The 19,500-nt window shown below is 39.1% G+C and overlaps 1 protein-coding gene across 1 annotated transcript in view; it reads right to left on the reverse strand.

Annotated features, from left to right (window-relative positions):
- LOC149312752 (rho GTPase-activating protein 7-like) overlaps nt 1-19,500 on the reverse strand; it is a 270,354-nt gene that overhangs the window by 174,741 nt on the left and 76,113 nt on the right. Inside the window, exon 4 of the mRNA XM_089525291.1 lies at nt 18,341-18,374. Within this exon, the coding sequence (XP_089381417.1) occupies nt 18,341-18,374 (34 nt within the window). The remainder of the gene's footprint in view (nt 1-18,340; nt 18,375-19,500) is intronic.

The raw sequence follows: 19,500 nt of genomic DNA on the forward strand, positions 1-19,500 counted from the left end.
TAATAGTATAATAATAATAATAATAATAATAATAATAATAATAATAATAGTTTTTATTTATATTTCCCACTTCTCCCTACGGATCGAGGCAGGATTACATCAATAAAAAATACAATTCCATATAAAATTACAATCAATAAAATAACTATATCGTCATCTAAATTCATATAATCATAATCAGAAGTGGAGTATCTTCTTATGATCTCTTATAGAAGATAAGGAGGGTAGGCCCGCCAAAACAGATCCGTCTTAAGTGCCTTCTTAAAGACATCTAAGGTGGTGATAAGATGGATCTCTTCCGGCTAAGATGGATCTCTTACCTGCTGGGTTGGGTGAAGAAGGTCCATTCAGTTCTGACTGGGGCACAAGGATGATATTTCCATTCACCTTCACCACTCAGTGAATGAGACTGTGACAAGGACATGTGACATAGGTTCTGCTTTGGATCCAACATTGGTCACTGGTGGAAGGGAATGGAAATGCCATCTTTCTTGTGCCCCAACTGAAAGCTGAACAAAGCTCTTTTGCTCAGTCCAGCTGCTGGCTGTTAAAGTGGGCTGGGGTTGCATTTACTACAGAGTCTTACTGTATTACTGAATATCAGCCAATATCAACAACTGTAGCAACAATGAAATTAACAGGCCTCATTGATTTATATGGCTTGAATCCTATTGGTTAGTTCCAACTTAAGTGAGATCCACTGATGTGTCAACATATTATTATATCTCACTGATTTAATAGATCTGTTTGGAACTACCAGTAAGCATGACGTCAATGGGTCTACTCTAGGTTTGAATAAATCTGGAACCAATCTAATCATAACAGACTATTTTGATTTTTCACATAAATTTTGTTTACCATTTCATAGGAATCTTTGCTAACTTCTTTTTATTTTATGATTAAATGTCAATAGCTGGTCATCAATACAGCAAAAGCATCAACTTTGCATATCAATACAGCTAACTTTACTTTGCATGACTGTATCTCAAAATGTGCGCTTCTATTTTTGGAAAATGAAGGGAGGAAGTTGCATCTTCCTAATTAGATTTAAACATTGGTAAGGAGGATAACTAACAGAATCCCAGGAAATGAAATGATTGTGCTATATATAGTTGCACTAGAGAGTACTTGGGCAACAAAATATTTGTCTGTTAAGAAAACAGGACAGAAGTAAGAGAGTCATGGGAACTGATGGAGAAAGCAACAAAAAGCATTCAAACCCAACACAGATGTAGTAAACATTTTCCAGATGTGGAATTCAGTTTCCTGGGATCAAGAAAGCTAGCTTGGCTCACTTTAGACTGTAATATTTTACTCAGCCCCCTCTTTTTTTTTTTTTAAAAAAAACCCACCCCAAACACACTTTCACAGACTTTCAATCTACCTAAGTGTGGTGTTCATTTCCACCATTAGAAATAAAATTCCAGTATAATGGAAAAGCTAATCCTGTTTAACAGCTTTTCATACTGAATATATGGCTTAGTATTCCTCACATTTGTATATGTGTGTGTGGTTTTTATACATTGTCTGTGCATAAACTTGCTGAAATTGGACCTAGTATTTGCTTGTATTATTCACTGCATTTCCTTTTTTTTCTGTTATTTTTACTGTAGGAAAGAACACCCTCCTACAATTGATAAGACTATGGCATAACATTTGAAAAAAAATCAAGTGAAAATGCTATTAAAATGTCCTTTAAACTCTTGAAAGTAATTAGAAGCCATTACTCATTACACCAGTAAAGTAACTTTGCTCTTACCTGTGACATTACTTTAGAAATGTGGCTACTTTTTATCTCAAAATACAGGTTACTTGTATTGCTTCCAAGTTCTGTGGCATCCACATACAGCTGACCAGGCAAATTGGTCCAGCACATTCTGCAGTTGTTGATGCCTGCCTTAAGTTCTGCTTTGATGTATTAGTGGCTCAATTTGCAACGTTGGTGTCAGAATTATGAAGTTAAAATATAAGGAATACAGTCGATTCTCTGTTTTCGTGGGGGATCCGTTCTGGACCCCCCTGCACGAAAATGGAGTTTCACATATATTCAAACCCGATTGGTTTGAATATAGGTGCATGGCCACAGGAGCGGGCGGGAGGACACCTCGGACATACACCCCATTATTTCCCCCTCAGTTTGTTCCTTGCACATAAGTGAAGGACACAGTTTTCAAAACTGCAAGAATGGAGGGAGGACTGTATTTAAGGAAAGTGGTCTCTCTTTTCTGAAAGGTAACCTCAAAATATTCAAAACAAATTGACATGTAAATACAACATATGATCATAAAGATGAATTTGGTGTAGTTTCATAAATTCCAAAGAACATTCAAATTAGAAGTCATTTTCATATTGCCAAGGGCTAAATTTAGTGTTAGTTCTAGCTTGAGTAGATCCATTGAAATCAATGGGACCCAAATTAGCTATGGTGCTGAGGATACCATGGACAGCCAAAAAGACAAACAAATGGGTCCCCCAACAGCTCAAGCCTGAAACCTCCCTGGAAGGCAAGATGGTCAAATTGAGGCTGTCGTACTTTGGCCACATCATGAGAAAGTATGATGCATTAGAAAAGACAATAATGCTAGGAAAGGTAGAGGGCAGGATAAAGAGAGGAAGACTACACACTAGATGGATGGATTCAATTAGGGCGGTCACAGGTCTGAATTTATGGGACCTAAGCAGATCAGTGGAGAATAGGCGGGCTTGGAAATGTTTCATCCACAGGGTCGCCATGGGTTGAGGTTAACTCAAGGGCAGTTAACAACAAACAAGAATAATCCCAGTTCATTTAAACAGTTTATGGTAAGTAGGACTCAAATTGGTTTGTGTCCCAACTTTATTATAGATCATTTTTGCTCATTTAACAAGACCAGGTGAAATATATGCTTTCTAATGGACTGCTCTTGTTGAGATAAAAATGTAGATTCAGGACAAAGTTGATTCTGAATCTTCAGTTAACAACATTTGGATTTAGGCTGGGAACTACTTGGCAGTGATCTGAAACCTGCTCCTCTCTCCCTCATGTTGTAAATCTCGGGTTCATTAGAATATAAAATTAATTCTCCTTAATCTGATTGGCATGCCATTTTGGGAGAAATTATTCATCTTGCTAGCACTCCAATCTCAATTGCCAAATGCATACTTTTCTCGTATCTTTGACACACTCCAATTGCCCCAGTTGTCAGCTAGTAGTTTGACATTTACTACTTACAGAAAAAGAAGCCAAGCAAGTGAAGGAGACAATTTTTATCACTTACAGAAAAAGAAGCCAAGTAAGTGAAGGAGACAATTTTACCAAACAGATATTTCTGACATAATCTCATGCCAGCAAATGTTCACTAATAAAACTATGCATTAGTGAAATGAACATGCATTCAGGGGGTCAAGAGACCCTTCTGAAGAAGGAAAAAGAGTTTCCAAAGATCTGTGCTTTGACAGATTCCAGGACTATTCCCATCTTGTCTACAGCAGGGGTTATAACTTCTGTCAGTTCTAATATAGAACCTATATCTTTTGCATCTTTGGTTCTGAGATTACCTATTGGTATAAAAACAGAAAAGCTGCCTTACAGAGAGTTAAACCATTGGTCAGTTTGCCTCAGAATTGTCTAAAATCTACAAACAGAATTGTTCTCCAGTCTGGTGCATTCAGAAAAATAAAACTCAAACCAGCAAAGCCAGCCACAAGTAGGAATACTGTTTTGGTCCAAAACATCTGGAGGCATCAGACTGGGAAATGTGGATATACAAACTTCCTTATTCCTATAATTCATGAAGACTAATTTTCCCCATCATTCTGGCCCAGAAAGCATAGACATACTTCTTAACAGGAGGGGGGAAAGCTCAGAACTAGCCTTCTTGATATCCAGAACTCAGGCAGCAAGGAATTTTACATTCTTGTCCCTGTGATTATTATTTTAGCACCAGATGGCAAGAAAGAAAGACACTTGTTCCAAACGAACATGGAAGATGAAAATGTTCTGAACACAAATGATGCCCTGGAGGACCATCTGGATTTGATGGAGAAAGGTAGCCAGGAACAATTCCAAGCCAGCACTGGCCATCAGGCCAATTTCCTGTAATCAGCATTCATGAATGTAGAATGCAAGCATGCTTCTATGTTGTGTACAGCAGTCAGGCTGATATTGTCAAAGAGATTGCCTGCCTTATATTGAAAAAGCTTTGTTAAACCGCTGAAAGAGAATTCAGGGTGCACAGAAGGCAGATGACACAGAATAAGTAAAGAGATAGTACAGGAATACCTGGTTAATCTAAATGAATTCAAGTCTCCAGAGCCAAATGAACTACATCCAAGAGTATAAAAAGAATAGGCAGAAGTAATCTCAGAGCCACTGGCAATAATTTTTGAGAATCCTTGGAGAACAGGAGAAGTCCCAGCAGACTGGAGAAGGGCAAACATTGTCCCCATCTTCAAAAAGGGGAAAAAAGAAGACCCAAACAATTACTGCTTGGTTAGCCTGACATCAATACCAGGAAAGAGTCTAGAGCAGATCATTAAACAGAGTCTGTAAGCATTTGGAAAGGAAATACATCATCATAATTCACCACCAGGATGCCAGCCATCTTCACCCTTTCCTTTGCTTGATTTGTTAAGAGCTAGGAAAGCTAGATCTCAAAGCATTTGGAAAGGAATGCCATAATCACAAAAAGTGAACATGGGTTTCGCAAAACCACATCGTGCCAGACTAATCTTATTTCTCTCTCTCTCTCTCTCTTTTTTTTTTTTATAATATTACCAGTTTGGTAGATGAAGGGAATGCTATGGATGTAGCATATCTTGATTCAGTAAGGCCTTCAACAAAGTCCCCACAATATTCTTGCAAACAAGCTAGTAAAATGTGGGCTAGACAAGGCTACAGTTAGGTGGATTTGTAAGTGGTTAAATGGCCAAATCCAAAGGGTGCTCAGCAATGGCTCCTCTTCATCCTGGAGAGAAGCGACCAGTGGAAAGCCACAGGGTTCTGTCCTGGGCTCAGTGCTATTCAACATCAGATCTAGGCAACCTAGTCGACCACAAGTTGAACATGAGTCAACAATGTGATGTGGCAGCTAAAAAGGCAATGTGATTCTAGGCTGCATCAACAGATGTATAATGTCTAGATTGGGTGAAGTAATAGAATCACTCTATTGTGTTTTGGTCAGGCCTCACCTGGAATACTGTATCCAGTTCTGGGCACCACAATTCAAAAGGGATGCTGACAAGTGAAAGCGTGTCCAGAGGAGTGCAACCCAAATGGTGAAGGGTCTGGAAACCATGCCATATGATGAGCAACTCAGGGGCCTGGGTATGCTTACCCTGGAGAAGAGAAGGTTAAGGGGTGATATGATAGCCTTGTTTAAATATTTGAAGGGATGTCTTATTGAAAACGGAACAACCTTCTTTTCAGCTGCTCTAGAGATTAGGACATGGAGCGATGGATGCAAACTACAGGAAAAGAGATTCCACCTGAGCATTAGGAAGATGTTCCTGACAGTAAGAGCTGTTCAACAGTGGAACACATTCCTCTGGAGTGTGGTAGAGTCCTTCTTTGGAGGTTTTTAAACAGAAACTGGATGACCATTTGTCAGGGTGCTTTGACTGTGTGCTCCTGCATGGCAGGGGGTAGAACTTGATGGCCCTTTAGGTCTCTTTCAACTCTACGATTCTATGACACAGATGAGAAGTTAGAAACTGTGACCCAGATCCTCTGTTAGGAGATATGACTATGAGATATAGCTATAGTAGCATTCAATCCCACATTCCCAACCCACCTTTTTTCAGAGGCAGTCCCCAAACCTACTTCGGAAATATAGTGTACAACATCTAGCATTCATCGGCAGCGTCCCATCAACGTACTAACCAGGGCTGACCCTGCTTAGCTTCCAATATGAGATGGGCTCTGGTACCTTTCAGGTATTTAGTCCAATTTACATCATCATAATTCACCACCAGGATGCCAGCCATCTTTACGCTTTCCTTTGCTTGATTTACTAAGAGATAGGAAAGCAAGATCTCAAAACAGATTTGGTAATGCAGATTAGATGCTGATCTCTTCCTTTTAAACTCTGATCTATTTTTCTCAAGTTATTCTTAAATATGCTGCACCACAATTTGAAAGGAATGGAAACATACAGTTATTGTGTGGTGTGAATTGCATAGAACATTGCTTCTTTCTTATTGCCTTCTGTTAAAAATTTCCAGGGTGGTAGCCATGTGAATCTATCACAGCAAAACCAACAAAGATTTTTGTGACCTCCTAAAGACAAACACATTAAATTTCATACAAGCCTTTGTGTACTTCAGCTCAAGTGGGTTTCAATCCACAAAAGCTTATGCCAAATAAAACCTGTTAGCCTTTAAAGTGCCATAAAACTTTGTTGTATCTTCTGTCACCCAGATATATATATTTTAAAGGAAAGTTATTTTTTCCTAGTCCATATGATGAAGGAAAGAAAAGGGGAGTAGACTAAAACAATGCTGAGAGAAAATCCATGCTCTCAGAGTGCCTGTGTTATCAGATTTTGGGAAAGTGTTATGATTTTTTTCCTGAATCTTCCAAGTGGTAGATCATCACATCAGGGCTATTTACACTTTAATAATTCTATTCTAACATTATTTAGCAAGAATGAGACAATGGCAAAATTGCAACACTTACTTTCACACTGTGTCACAATAACGGGGCACTAACAATTCACGAATGGTAAAATAGTCCTTCTACATTCCACACGTCGAAAGAAGGTGTTGTGATCAGAGAGAAAAAAACAGGTAATCTCTCCTCGATAAGGAACTCTCCTGTGACTCACAAATGTGACACAGAAAGTGATTCTGCCAAATGGCACACTGGGGGATTGGGGGATTCAATATATTTCCGGAAGACTTAATGACGGATTCTCAATGGCACTATTGAAATGAGATTGCCTTTCACACATTCGCAATAGTGCTAATGAAGTGCTATTGGCAAGCCATTAACGCTTTTTGTTGTTAATGAGAAGGTACACTAGCACACTTCGATGAAGGGACAAGTATGGTATGTGCATGACTTTGTGTGAAAATCTTCCCGTAATTGTGCAAAAATGATGAGAGCATATGCTTTTCTTCTGTTTCTTATCCCCGTGTGATAATCTTGTAGTCCAAAAAGGTAATTGTTCAGGGCTCTAGTGTTGATTTGAAGAGAGAGAGAAAAAACTTTGTCAAAGACAATTAGAGTGATGGATCTGCATATTCTTCAATATGGCTGTATACTCAAAGCCGTAGTCAAAAGTGAACAGATCCAATACTCAGATTGCCTCTGACAAAGACTTCTTCTAGAAATTTATTGGGCAATTTCTAACAAACATAGACACTCTGAAATCACGGATTTGCCCCTGGCACTGTTTAGCCCACATGATACATTGAAACCTGAAAGGGAGATGGGGTGGAAGGGAAGCATTAGTACCTTTGTCTTCAAGTTGAGATGGCAGGAAACACATAAAGGAATGGAGTAGTGTTTTATGGCAAAGTGACTAGCATCTTGTTAGTGACATATTTAAGTGTAGCTCCACATTACACCTGCATATGCCTTTTTGTTGTAGTTGAAGAGGTTAGTATTCTCTTCAGTCCTCTGCAATGATCAAAACACCCACATATACACACACAACTCACATACAGCTTGGTGGATCGAAGAGCTATGCCACATAGCCAGATATGCAGACAATGGCATTATTTGCTGAGGACCCAGTGGATCTCAACAGAAGATGTTATTGCCTGTAGAACTCTTATGCTACACTTGGCAATATAGGATCTTGGCTGATATGTGTAAACAATTAACACGATGTTACTGGCATATTTCCCTATCATTCTCAGCTTTGCTACATCATGATCCTCTGTCCTGTAGGGAGCACATGTTGAAGAAGTGCAGTAATTGTTAGTGTAAACATACACACACCCATTAGCAGGACTGTCCTGTTTGTGTCTCCCACAGAAGAGCATAATAGCCATTTAGCATGTATAGGAAAATAAGTTTACAGGATTATAACTAGAAGGTTGTGTTTGTAACTGTAGAGCAATGTTTACACTGTACACATACAGATATATGATGATGATAATTTATTTGTTCCCCACCTTTCCCAGCAGATCGAGGCGGCTTACATAGATACACATAATACAACATAATAATAATTATAAATGAAAAAACATAAATTTAAATCTCCTCTATCCCCTTAAAACAATCCAAAAAACTTATATATAACAAAAACTCACACAACAATAACATTAAAATCCTTAAAATCCATTAAAACCATTAAAACAGTCATGGTAGGGCTTCATGGGGTACAGTCAGGGCAATCCATAATATTAGGTTCAAATGTTATGTACAGACAGTCAGTCAGGAAAAGCCCGTTGGAAGAGCTCCCATCTTGACAGCTTTTTTGAAGCTGTCAAGATTTGATATATGATGGATCTCTTCCGACAGACCATTCCATAAATTAGTAGCGGCCGATGAGAAGGTCCTCTGGGTTACTGTAGCCATTCTAGTCTTAGTAGGTTGTAATAAGTTCTTTGCAGAGGACCTGAGCATGCGGGGTGGATTATAAGGAGGAAGGAATATAAATAAATACGGTATGTTTACACTACGTATAATATTACCTGCAAACACAAACATACATACCAGTTGTCTGGGCACCACTTCTAAAGGCACAACATTATTAGGTTTCTCATAGACCAATCTTCTTCTGTTTTAAAAATCTAAAATCCCTCACTAGAAAAGTCTGAAAATGATGGTTTTCCTTGTCTCACTCAAATTCAGAACAGGAAATCTACCTCCAACACATTAGCACTTTAGAATACTAACAAAGAACTGTTCACCTTTCTGGGCTTGTTTGCACAATATATTGAATATACTACATGAAACAAATAAGAACATCATGCATTCTTGCTTCTGTATATTTACTTTTCTTCTTAGTCTCCATGCAGCTGGAAACATGTCTGGTTATAGAGTCCATGTCCCATATTTGGAAAGTTTAGGCCAATAGGCAGGTTATAAAGACTTCTTTATTATCTTATTCACACTTCATCTCTAGACACTTGTGCCAATAACCATTTATTTGAAAATTATATTTTTATTTTACATTATCAAACAGCTATAAGAAAGAGAAAAACATCGGCTTATTTATCCATAATTATTCCCTTTGGGTATATTTTGTGCTTGCTGAGATGCATAGCCAAAGTTAAAAGATGTGCAGATGTGCAGAAAGGAAGAAACAGAATGCCTTCAGGTGTATGTATAACCCAATGTATGTATGTATAACCCAATGACAGCCTTTTAAATGTGGAGGTTCAAGCAGGAGTGTAAATAAGCATGACTTTTCATTCTACTTCAAAGGCAGCACTTTGTCAAGGCTTCAAGAAGAAGAAATTTGTCATTTGGCAAATATGCCTTTCAAGACATTTGCTAAGGTGTAAACACACACACATACACACACACATAGTACAACAGCAAACAAAATCCCAACTTCGGTTACTTCTAAAGTCTCTACTGAATATTATTTCATTTATACATTTGAAACTGACTCTTTCCCTTAAAAAATTCAGGGCATAATATTGTAGTTAATACCATTTTAATTATTTTCATGTTTAAAATATATTTAATAATTCCTCCCCAAATTAATATAATTATAACAATATTATATTTACTGTTCTATATTATATGGACATACTGTATATACTCATGTATGTCTAGAAATTTTAGTCAAAAAATTGACCCAAAATACCTGAGTCAGTTTATCCATGGGTCAATGTAAGTGTTGTACTTTATCTCTTATAAGAACAGGAACCATCCTCTGGTGAAAGGCAAGGGTGTAATCTGCCCTGAAAGCACTGGACCCCCCCCCCCCCCACTGCTCTCTCATCCATCCAGCCTTTAGAGTAAGCAAAAACAATTATTATTTGACATTGTGTTCCTTTGCTTCATCATTTAGATAATTTATTACATGCTCTACCTTGACTTATCCATGGATCATATAAAAAAAAACCCCACATAATTTTGTCTCCAAAACTTGCCCTTGCCTTATACATGAGGTCAACTAATAGTTGAGTATACATGGTATAATAAATCATGTCAAATGTGGTCATACATTATCATAGAATCCGACAGGTGGCCATCTAGCCTCTGTTTAACAACCTCCAAGAAAGGAGACTCCACTACACTTTGAGGGAGTGTGTTACACTGTTGAATAACTCTGACTGTCAGGAAGTTCCTCCTAACGTTGAGCTGGAATCTCTTTTTCTGTAGCTTGCATCCTATTCTCTGGAGAAGCAGAAAACAAGCTTACTCTATCATCAATATGACATCCTTTCAAATATTTAAACAAAGCTATCATATCACCTCTTAACCATCTCTTCTCCAGGTTAAACATACCAGCTCCCTAGGCCTCTCCTCATAGGCCATCGTTTCTAGGCCCTTCACCATTTTGGTCAACCTCCTCTGGACACACTCCAGTTTCTCAATATCCTTTTTGAATTGTGGTGCGCAGAATTGGACACAGTATTCTAGGTGGGGCCTGGCCAAAGCAAAATAGAGTGGAACTGCAACTTCCCTTGATCTAGACACTATACTTTTATTGATGCAGCCTAGAATCACATTGATCTTTTGAACACAGGTTGACTCATGTTCAACCTGTGGTCTATTAGGACTCCTAGGGGCTTTCCAGACCGGTGCTTTGCGCCGGCCTGGATATGTGTTAGAGTTGCCCAAGGGCAGCGCCATCGCACGCCCCGCAACCCTAGCACATCACAGTGGCGTGATAATGGTGGCGCGCTGTATACATGGGCGCTGCCATTATGACGTCATGGCTGCGCCACATCCAAACAGCATGGCGGGGCGTGACGTCCCCACAACACTGCAGGGTGCTTGGAGCGCCCTTTCAGCATCGCAGGAAGGAGCTCTGAAACGGAGCTCCTTTTTGCTGTACACATCGCTGGCGCAGCCTTTACACGGCTGCGCCAGTGATGCAGAAGAGAAAGGGGCCAAGCAGCCCCTTTCTCCCCTTCCCCACAGCTGTCGGGGTGTCCTTGGGGCATGAAGCCCCAAGGACACCCCTTTCCAGGCCATGGGAAAGCGGCGTTTTGCTGCTTCCCCGAGGCCTGGAGAAGTGGCGGATTGGGGCCTCTGGGGCTGCTGCTGCGGATGTCCAGGCCCCAATCTGGAGGGTAAAGGGGCGGGTGCAGGCCACCTCAAAGAGGTGCCCTAGATATCTTTCACACACAGTCTCATTCAGTCAGGTACCCCCCATCCTACAGGGAAAATTACAGGCAAAGAGACCAAATGAAAATTTGATGCCTAACCAATCAGAATTACCTGAATTGTTGACACAGGGCACATATTCAGTGCCAGGGCTGTTCCAAACATTTTGCTTTTTGAAATGGACAAGATGTTCCTCACTTCCATATTCAACAGTCAACTAGGCTAGCAGTTCAATCCCAAACATTGGGGAAAAGAAAGAGCTTCTTTTACTGCACCTGAGGGTTTCATGGTAGCTTAATATCAGGTTGATGACAGGACATTTAATTTAATTTAATTTGTTTTTATTTATATACCGCTATTCCAAAGATCATAGCGGTGAACAGCAAGTAAGCTAATTAGCAAGTAAGCTAATTTGCCCCCAACAGTCTGGGTACTCATTTTAGCGACCTCGGAAGGATGCAAGCCTGAGTCGAGCTTGGGCCCTTTTGCTGGTCTTGAACTTGCAACCTTGTGGTTTTGAGTGAATGACTGCAGTACAGGCATTTAACCACTGCGCCACCAGGGCTCCTTATCATAATCATAAATGCTTGTCTTCTCATAGTGAGAAGCAGGTAGGGGAGTCACATGTAAAAAAACCCCTCACTTCTCCCAGCCTCTGACACATGATGTGGCCAGAGTTCAATTAAAGCACTCTTTTGGACTATAACTTCCAGTCATCTGGGAGATTCTGAGAGCTGTAATCCAAAAAGTAACTTTGTCAAATTCTGGAGGCAGCTACGTCACTGCTTCATTGGTAGGGCTGGTTAAATGCAATGGCAACTAAGAATCTAGAAAGGCAATTATGGGTTTAAAAAGGAATTCCCTGAAGAACAGAACTGACAACTTTCTCCTCTTCTTGAAAAAAGATTGTAGAAATGTGAATTGGAAGTAGGAAAAGACTTGTTTGGCATGAAGATAAATGGTGCCCCAGTTGATATAATACTATGAATCTGGTTGATAGTTAAAAGTAATGCATGTTTGTAAAGGCATATATGCTTTAGCACTAATGCAAGAATGTAAGTTACAAAAGTATCTTTAAAAATGTAATGTTGTTGCATCACTTTTGCAGCCTTTTTGCAGATGTTAGTCATATGCATGAAAAGCTGATACCTGGAGAAGGAGAATTACTCCATGGAGGCATTACCATTTTGCCCCGTCCCCAGTGCCTATATTTTGATTATTGATTCACCAAAGAAAAATCTTGATTTCTTCTTATCTTAGGGGAATCCTTGTTCTTCCTCATCCAGAGCTTTTTTCCTCATCCAGTAAAAACAAATATGAAAGAGGTAAGGTATAGCAATGAATTAAATTTCTCACTCCTGTACCTGTTTTGCTTTGGCAAGGTTTACATCTCTCAACTAAAGAGCAGTTGAATGCTTGTGTTGTGTATAAAAAAGCTATGGGTGTGGAGCACATGGGAAGTTAGCAATCATAAAGCAAAAGCTGATCTGAAGATGCAAGCAGGGATAGAGAATCTAATTCAAAGGCTTTGATATATCTATAAGTTTGTAGGCTTTCTTGCTAGAATTCCAATTAACTGAAAGAGTTGAGAGAGAGAGAGAGAGAGAGAGAGAGAGAGAGAGAGAGAGAGAGAGAGAGAGAGAGGAGCAACTAGTAAAATTCAAGAACAAGGAGTCACATCTCAGGATGCTAAAAAGATGGTCTTTGTTTACTAAAAGAGCCAAATTAGACCAGGGTTTGAAGTGCTCTCACCAGGATGTTTTTTTGGAAAAAGTTTACTGACAGAACACAACATCGCAGTGACTTTTATAAATGTTTTCCTGCTGAGAGCTTATAATCTAAAGCCTGACCCATCTTGTCACCACTCAGTCACTTTATAGTCTTCTTCGGTTCCTCTCCCCATGTGGTGTCTCAGTGAATGCCATACAATTATGCCAGAGGCTGTGGTTAGAGACTAAAAGATGTTCCTTACAGTTTACACCCATTTTAATTCTCTCTTTAGTATTCTACTTAGAAATGAAAGGTGCCATGGAAACGTTGCAAGTCAAACATTTCCAGAGTAGCAGATGGATTTGGGATTTGGGCTTGGGTTCACATTGAAATTTAAATCATCCACAAAATGTCAAGACTGGTCTTATGGAAAACACTACCTGTCAGTCTAACCCATACCACTGGAATATGATGATGTGAATATGGAATTAACTCTATGCACACTTTCAGTTTTTAAAAAATGCAAAGGTGAACCTTCTCTGAATAAATCTTGCCTAGAAAATCCTAAAATAGCTTCACCATAAACCAGGGTTGACATAACAAAACAACAAACTTTTCTCCTATCATTAGGCAATTCATGAACTAGTAACATTTCAAAAGATTTGATAAAGCATCTTACAGTAGCATTGTCTAGCCACGTGGAAATCATGTTTTATAGTGAATAATGCACTCATCAAAAGAAACCAGAGAACCATAGGCCTAAACTCAATATTTAATCTCAACTAGAATAGACCCACCGAATCAATGAAATTTACAAAGTGTTGACATTAATCAATCAGTTAATAACTTTATTTACATCCCACCTTTCCCCGAGGCAGCTTGCAACAGAAAAAGAGGTTCAAGTAAGACTACACATAGCTAAAAAATATGCAAAAAGTTAAGATTAAAATAATACTGATGTGTCAAATTAGAATAATATAACACATTAAAAGCATGGATTGAAATACAACAGCACTAGAAGTCTGATTATATAAAACAGTCCCCAAAGACCTGCTGAGGAGGCTCTGCTGCTGAATAGAAGAATCTTGACAACAGGAAGACAGCAAGGAGCCAGCATAGCGTCCAAAAGAAGGGAGTTCCAGATTATAGGGGCTATAATGGAGACATTTCTCCTTGTGTTCCCACCAAGCCTGCCTGTACTTCAAAATCAGTGGGCTAAGCATGGCTGGGGGATGCCTTGTAGTCTCCCGGTGGCATGGCTGGCATTTTGCTGTGTGATAACACTCGTTATCACCTGTTCAAGCCCATTCCTGGATTGGGCAAAAACTGAAGTGGAATAATCTCCTTGGAGAAGTGCCTCCCTTAAGATCTTTGAGTCTGTGCAACTGCTATGGGAAGATATAATCTTTCAGATTGTCTGTACCCATATGTGGTGAAACACAGGCAGAATACAATGTTTGGGGCAGTCAACAGGAATCAGGCTAGAAAAAGGTGAGGGCTGCTCTGAGGAGCAAGTATAAAAGGAGGAGCAGCCAATGATATTGACAGAGTGTGTTAGGATCCTGAGGGATTTACAGCCAGGAAGGCTGGGGGGGTGGGGGTAACACAAACTGCCTGAGGAGCAGATATAAAAGAGAGCTAACTGTGTATATTGAGAATGTGTCAAGTAACCTGTGTGATTAAGAGCTAAGGAAGCTGGTTCTGTGTGAACTAAGTCAGTGAAGAAACATAACTAAAGTTAGTAAGGGAAAGTACCAAATGTATAACAACTGACGTACTTGTATACTGTAACCACAAGCTTGAGAACCATCCACCAAGCAAAGTACAATATTAAGTTCTGAATGTAAATAAAGTTGTTTTATTCTTCAAGTTCAACAAACAGTGGCCTGAAGTAATTTTACAGATCACAATGAACATGCTACTGAAGTAATAAGTACAAATATTAACAGACATAAGTTAGTGGCAGTGGGTGGAAAGCTGTCATATATAATTGGTGCCAATTGTTTGTGTTTTTAAAGACCCATTGTGCTGGCATCGGAGAGATATCAAGTGGAGTGGGGTCTCCACATATAAATCGATGATATACAAAATTCCCATTGAATTTAATGTCTAAAAGTGCATCTACACTGTAGAAATAATGCAGTTTAACATCGCTTTAACTGCCATGACTCCATTCTATAGAATCTTGGGATTTATAGTTTTGTGAGACACTAGCATTCTTTGGCAGGGAAGGCTAAAGACCATGTAAAACTACAAATCCCAGGATTCTATAGGATGGAACTACAGCACTTAAAGTGGTGTCAAACTGCATTAGTTCTACAATGTAGATGCACCGGAAATTGTACTAAAAATGGATTTTGGACATGTTAACTATACGCTGACTGATCAAATGTAATCATAAACTGGTGCTGAAATCAAGCTCTATACTATCCATATAATAATTTCCCAAGATGTAACCCAAGTACATCTCAAGAAATGGATTGATATTCAAGAATACTCATGCCAAAGTAAACAAATCAGTCTCAAAGATGCTAATAGATTTCTTCATCTACCCCTTCGCCTTTCTGCTTTCTGCTGAAACAGGCTAACATGGCTAAATGGCTATTTCTTTGAAAATAACTTCAAAGTGACCATTCTTGAGCAATGAAACTTCAAAGGAGACTCCAGCATAAAACCACTAAATTATAACCTGTGAAGACATTTACTTGCTCTGACTCTGGCTTGAATTAAGACAGTGGGTTAAATCTAGATTTAGTCATGCTTAGATTTCTTCATATGTAGAACAGATCTATTGAAACCAACAGAATTTAAGGTGGTCACAGCCAATTAAACAAAGTCATGGTCCCATAAAAAATAACAAATTGGGGATTATCATCCTTTCCATCACATGCCTGGAGACTTATCCTCATTTAATGCAGGGAATCAACAATTTTGAAGAAATTATCTATGTAAACATCTTCCATGGTACCATTCATTCAGTATTATATGCATGCAGAGTAGGGGTGAGATAGCTCGAGAAGCCAGGGACTATATGGATAACCCAAAATGCCCCCCCCCCCCATGCAAGAAAGTGGCCAAATATCCACTTCTGGTTTTGTCAAATATGTATTTTTAAAAAGTTAAATAGTATGTGGGAGGCAGCAGCACTTCAGCCTTTTTAAGAGGACTCCAAGATAGGCTTATCATCCTGGGGCAAGGAGTTGGAAAAAGGGCAGTTCAGGAAACGTGGAGCAGTTGAGGGCTGCAAAAGCAATACTCCTCCGGTAGAACAATTTCCTGTTCTCCTAAAGAAAATCTTTTTAGCCTGAGGGCCAAATTCAACTTCAGAGGCATTCTTAGGGGATACATTCCAGCAATGGGCAGGGCCAAATTATCAGCATATTTTAGTTTAAAGCCCTTACTGTCTATAATTTAGCCTTAGAAAAGGCATTTCAACCTCGCTGAATGGGGGGGAAACCATGCACAAAAGCTGGGTAACCAACAGGTTACGTTGCAATGGGGAACGGGACTTGGAAATCTGGAGCACTTCAGAACATGGCAATCCGGAACACCCTAAGAGGGCTGAATTACAATGTTATATAGTATACACACAATAAAAAAAGTATAATTTTGACCGCCTATTTCCTTGCACTGATTCTGTTTTTTCTAGAAGTCTGTGCACAATGAAATATTTGTAGAGGGCTTATGCACATGAAATCCAATAGATATAGGAGCTTAGGTAGGCAGTACTGAATATAGTTTCTTAAACAAAATAACAAGAGAGCACCTGGCCACACTTCTTCAGATATCACTTCCCTCATGTAGAAAGTAGCATGTCTGAACGTGCCCTTTTGGCACGGAGGAAATTCACAAGCAAGAGCCTTGATTTACCTAGGTTTTTGCTCCCAGGGAGCATTGCCACATGAACCTTTTTTCTTCAGCCATGTCATTTTTGTGTGATCAAAGTGACAGTGGAGGTGGTAGGGTTAGATGCTTCCCTGATTTCATGCTGAAGAAACTGTGGTGAATAATGCCTGAACTGGGTTGGAAGAGATCAAAGAACGGCAGGAAGAAATAGTCATAAGTCTACTGGATTTTTTCCAGAGAAGTAGACCTAGAGATAGCAACAGCAAGTAGGAGCAATGGATGGATACATTTCACTCCCTCTCCACATAAAATCGTTACATACATAAAAACTGGACCAAACTCCCATAATAATAATGTGATTATTTTATTCATTTATATCCCACATTTTCTGCAATATTGGGATTCAAGGTGTCTTATAAATTATTAAAAGCTGTACAGATTAAAACCATATAAAAACATGAGTAATATATATATCTCCCCACAATCTATAGAGTTAAAATGTCAAAATTCATTAAAAGGCTTTTTTTAAAAAAAAATCAATAAACCAGCACAGCAAACCACTGAAAACTCATCATGGTCAACTTCTAAAAGCCTGAAGGAATAGGCAAGTTCTTACTTGCTGGTGCATGGAGAGCAAGCAGGGAACTATCCTAGCCTCCCTCGGGAGGGATTTCCAAAAGCTGGGAGCAGTCACTGAGAAGTCTATCTCTCTTGTTCCTCCTAAACAATCTCAGAAAGTAGTAAGATAGAGAGAAGGGCCTCTGAAAGACCTAAGACTCATACAGGGACATACAGTCCTTCAAATAGCCTGGACCTGAACTATATATTGGACAATTCAAAACGTTCCCAGCTTTATTGTACTTAAATATACACTGAAATCCAATACATTTATACACTGAGCGAGAGTGAGTTTTGCACATATTACAACAACCCCGAGACCATATAATAATTTCTCACTATATGGAGAATGCAGTTAGTTTGCCACAAAACCTGCAGGCAATTCTCCATCTTAAAAACCAAAGTGACATTAAACTTTTTTCTCCCAGACAAAACACTAAAATTGGCAAGCAACTGAATGATCTAGATTAGAAGATTATTAATTCTTTCTTCCTAGCCAGCAAGAACGTAAGGTCCCTGTACCTCATATTTATTATGTGTTTTATTCTGAATCTGTGTGGTAACCATTTTGCTTCAGGTTGTATTCGTCACATCCGTTTCACAACACTGGTCATCCTGCACACTTTTCAGAGATCTTTCCCATTAAAATATACTACCTTTTCCCTTGCAATTGAACTGGTATGCAGGTGAAACACAATCATGAGATCATACAGTTAGTCCTCCATACCCATGGATTTTTTATCCACAGATTCAAGCATCCACAGCTTGAAAATGTTTTCAAAATATATAAATTCCAAAAAGAAACCTTGATTTTTCTATTTAATATAAGGGACAGCATTTTATTATGCCATTGTGGAAGCCTGCTCCTTTCCATTAGGAACCATAAGATGACATTCTATAAGCATTTATTCAAGAAGAAAAGAAACAAGGGCAACATCATTAACTCACCAGCCTTCTCCTTTTCTGTAATAACTGGTACCGCCTGAAAAAGAAGAAAAGAATAATATATTTTCAAAAAGACAGTTCTAAAATAGATATGAATAATCTCTCTTTCATTATCTATTCTGATCTTTATCAGGGATAATGTGAATGAAGTTGGGTGAGGGTTGGAACTACAATTCCCAGAATTCATCATCTGGCATGAGCATTCAGCCATAAAGGAAAGGGGATTATGGGAACATTTTCCTCAGTAACTGGAGTCACATGTACTTCTACTTTCTCACAGAGATTTTTCAGCCTTGAATATATCTGTACTTTTCTCTCACCCTCTCCCAATAATCCATCTTTAACTTAATAATCACATTCTTTAATAAATCACATTCATACTAGGGCAGTCTTACAGGGCCTGAACAACAGTGAGGTATCACTTGAGAGCTGAAATGGTGTTCTAATTAACTTGAACTAAAACCAAGTACATGAATGAAAATATTACATTAGTCAAGGATTTCCATAGACTTCAGATACATGTAGTTTAGGAAAACATAGTAAGTGAATTAATTAGATGATTTTACATTTTAGATTTAATGGCCTTATGGCAGGGGTGGGAAATATCTAGCTCTTGTTGACCAGCAACTTCCAATAACCCTAGTCAACTTCTCTCCCTCTTGGTGAGGAAGGATGGGAGTTGTAGCCAAATAACATAAGGAGTGTCATATAGTTCTGTCACATAAAAGAGGGATGCTCTTTGCTATAGATTGTTCACAGTTCCATGCACTCTTTTGTTGGGTCACACTGCTTTAGATCAGGAGTGGGAATCAAGCACCTCCCAGATGTCTTTGGACAACAACTCCCAGCATTCCTCTCCATTGGATATGCTGGCAAGGCTGCTGGGACTTGTCATCCAACAACATCTGGACAGTTATATAGTTCTCACCCCTGCTTTTTTACTTCACATACTTCAATAAATACTTAAATAATTCTGGTCAGCTTGCTGCTTCCATGTCCTTGCTCCAAATGAAGTTCTATTTATGGCCCAGTCTTACAAACTCCATCTCTACAGCTTAAATTGGTTAGACTGGTCTGCCAATACATCCATCCCCCCCCCCCCCCCCCCACACACACCTCATACCATCTAGCACATAATTTCTACAACATCATCTGAACCTAGT

Source organism: Sceloporus occidentalis, unplaced genomic scaffold, assembly GCF_023333645.1.
Source record: "Sceloporus occidentalis isolate IW3139 unplaced genomic scaffold, rSceOcc1.0.p SCAF_5, whole genome shotgun sequence".
NCBI classification, from domain to species: Eukaryota; Metazoa; Chordata; class Lepidosauria; order Squamata; family Phrynosomatidae; genus Sceloporus; species Sceloporus occidentalis.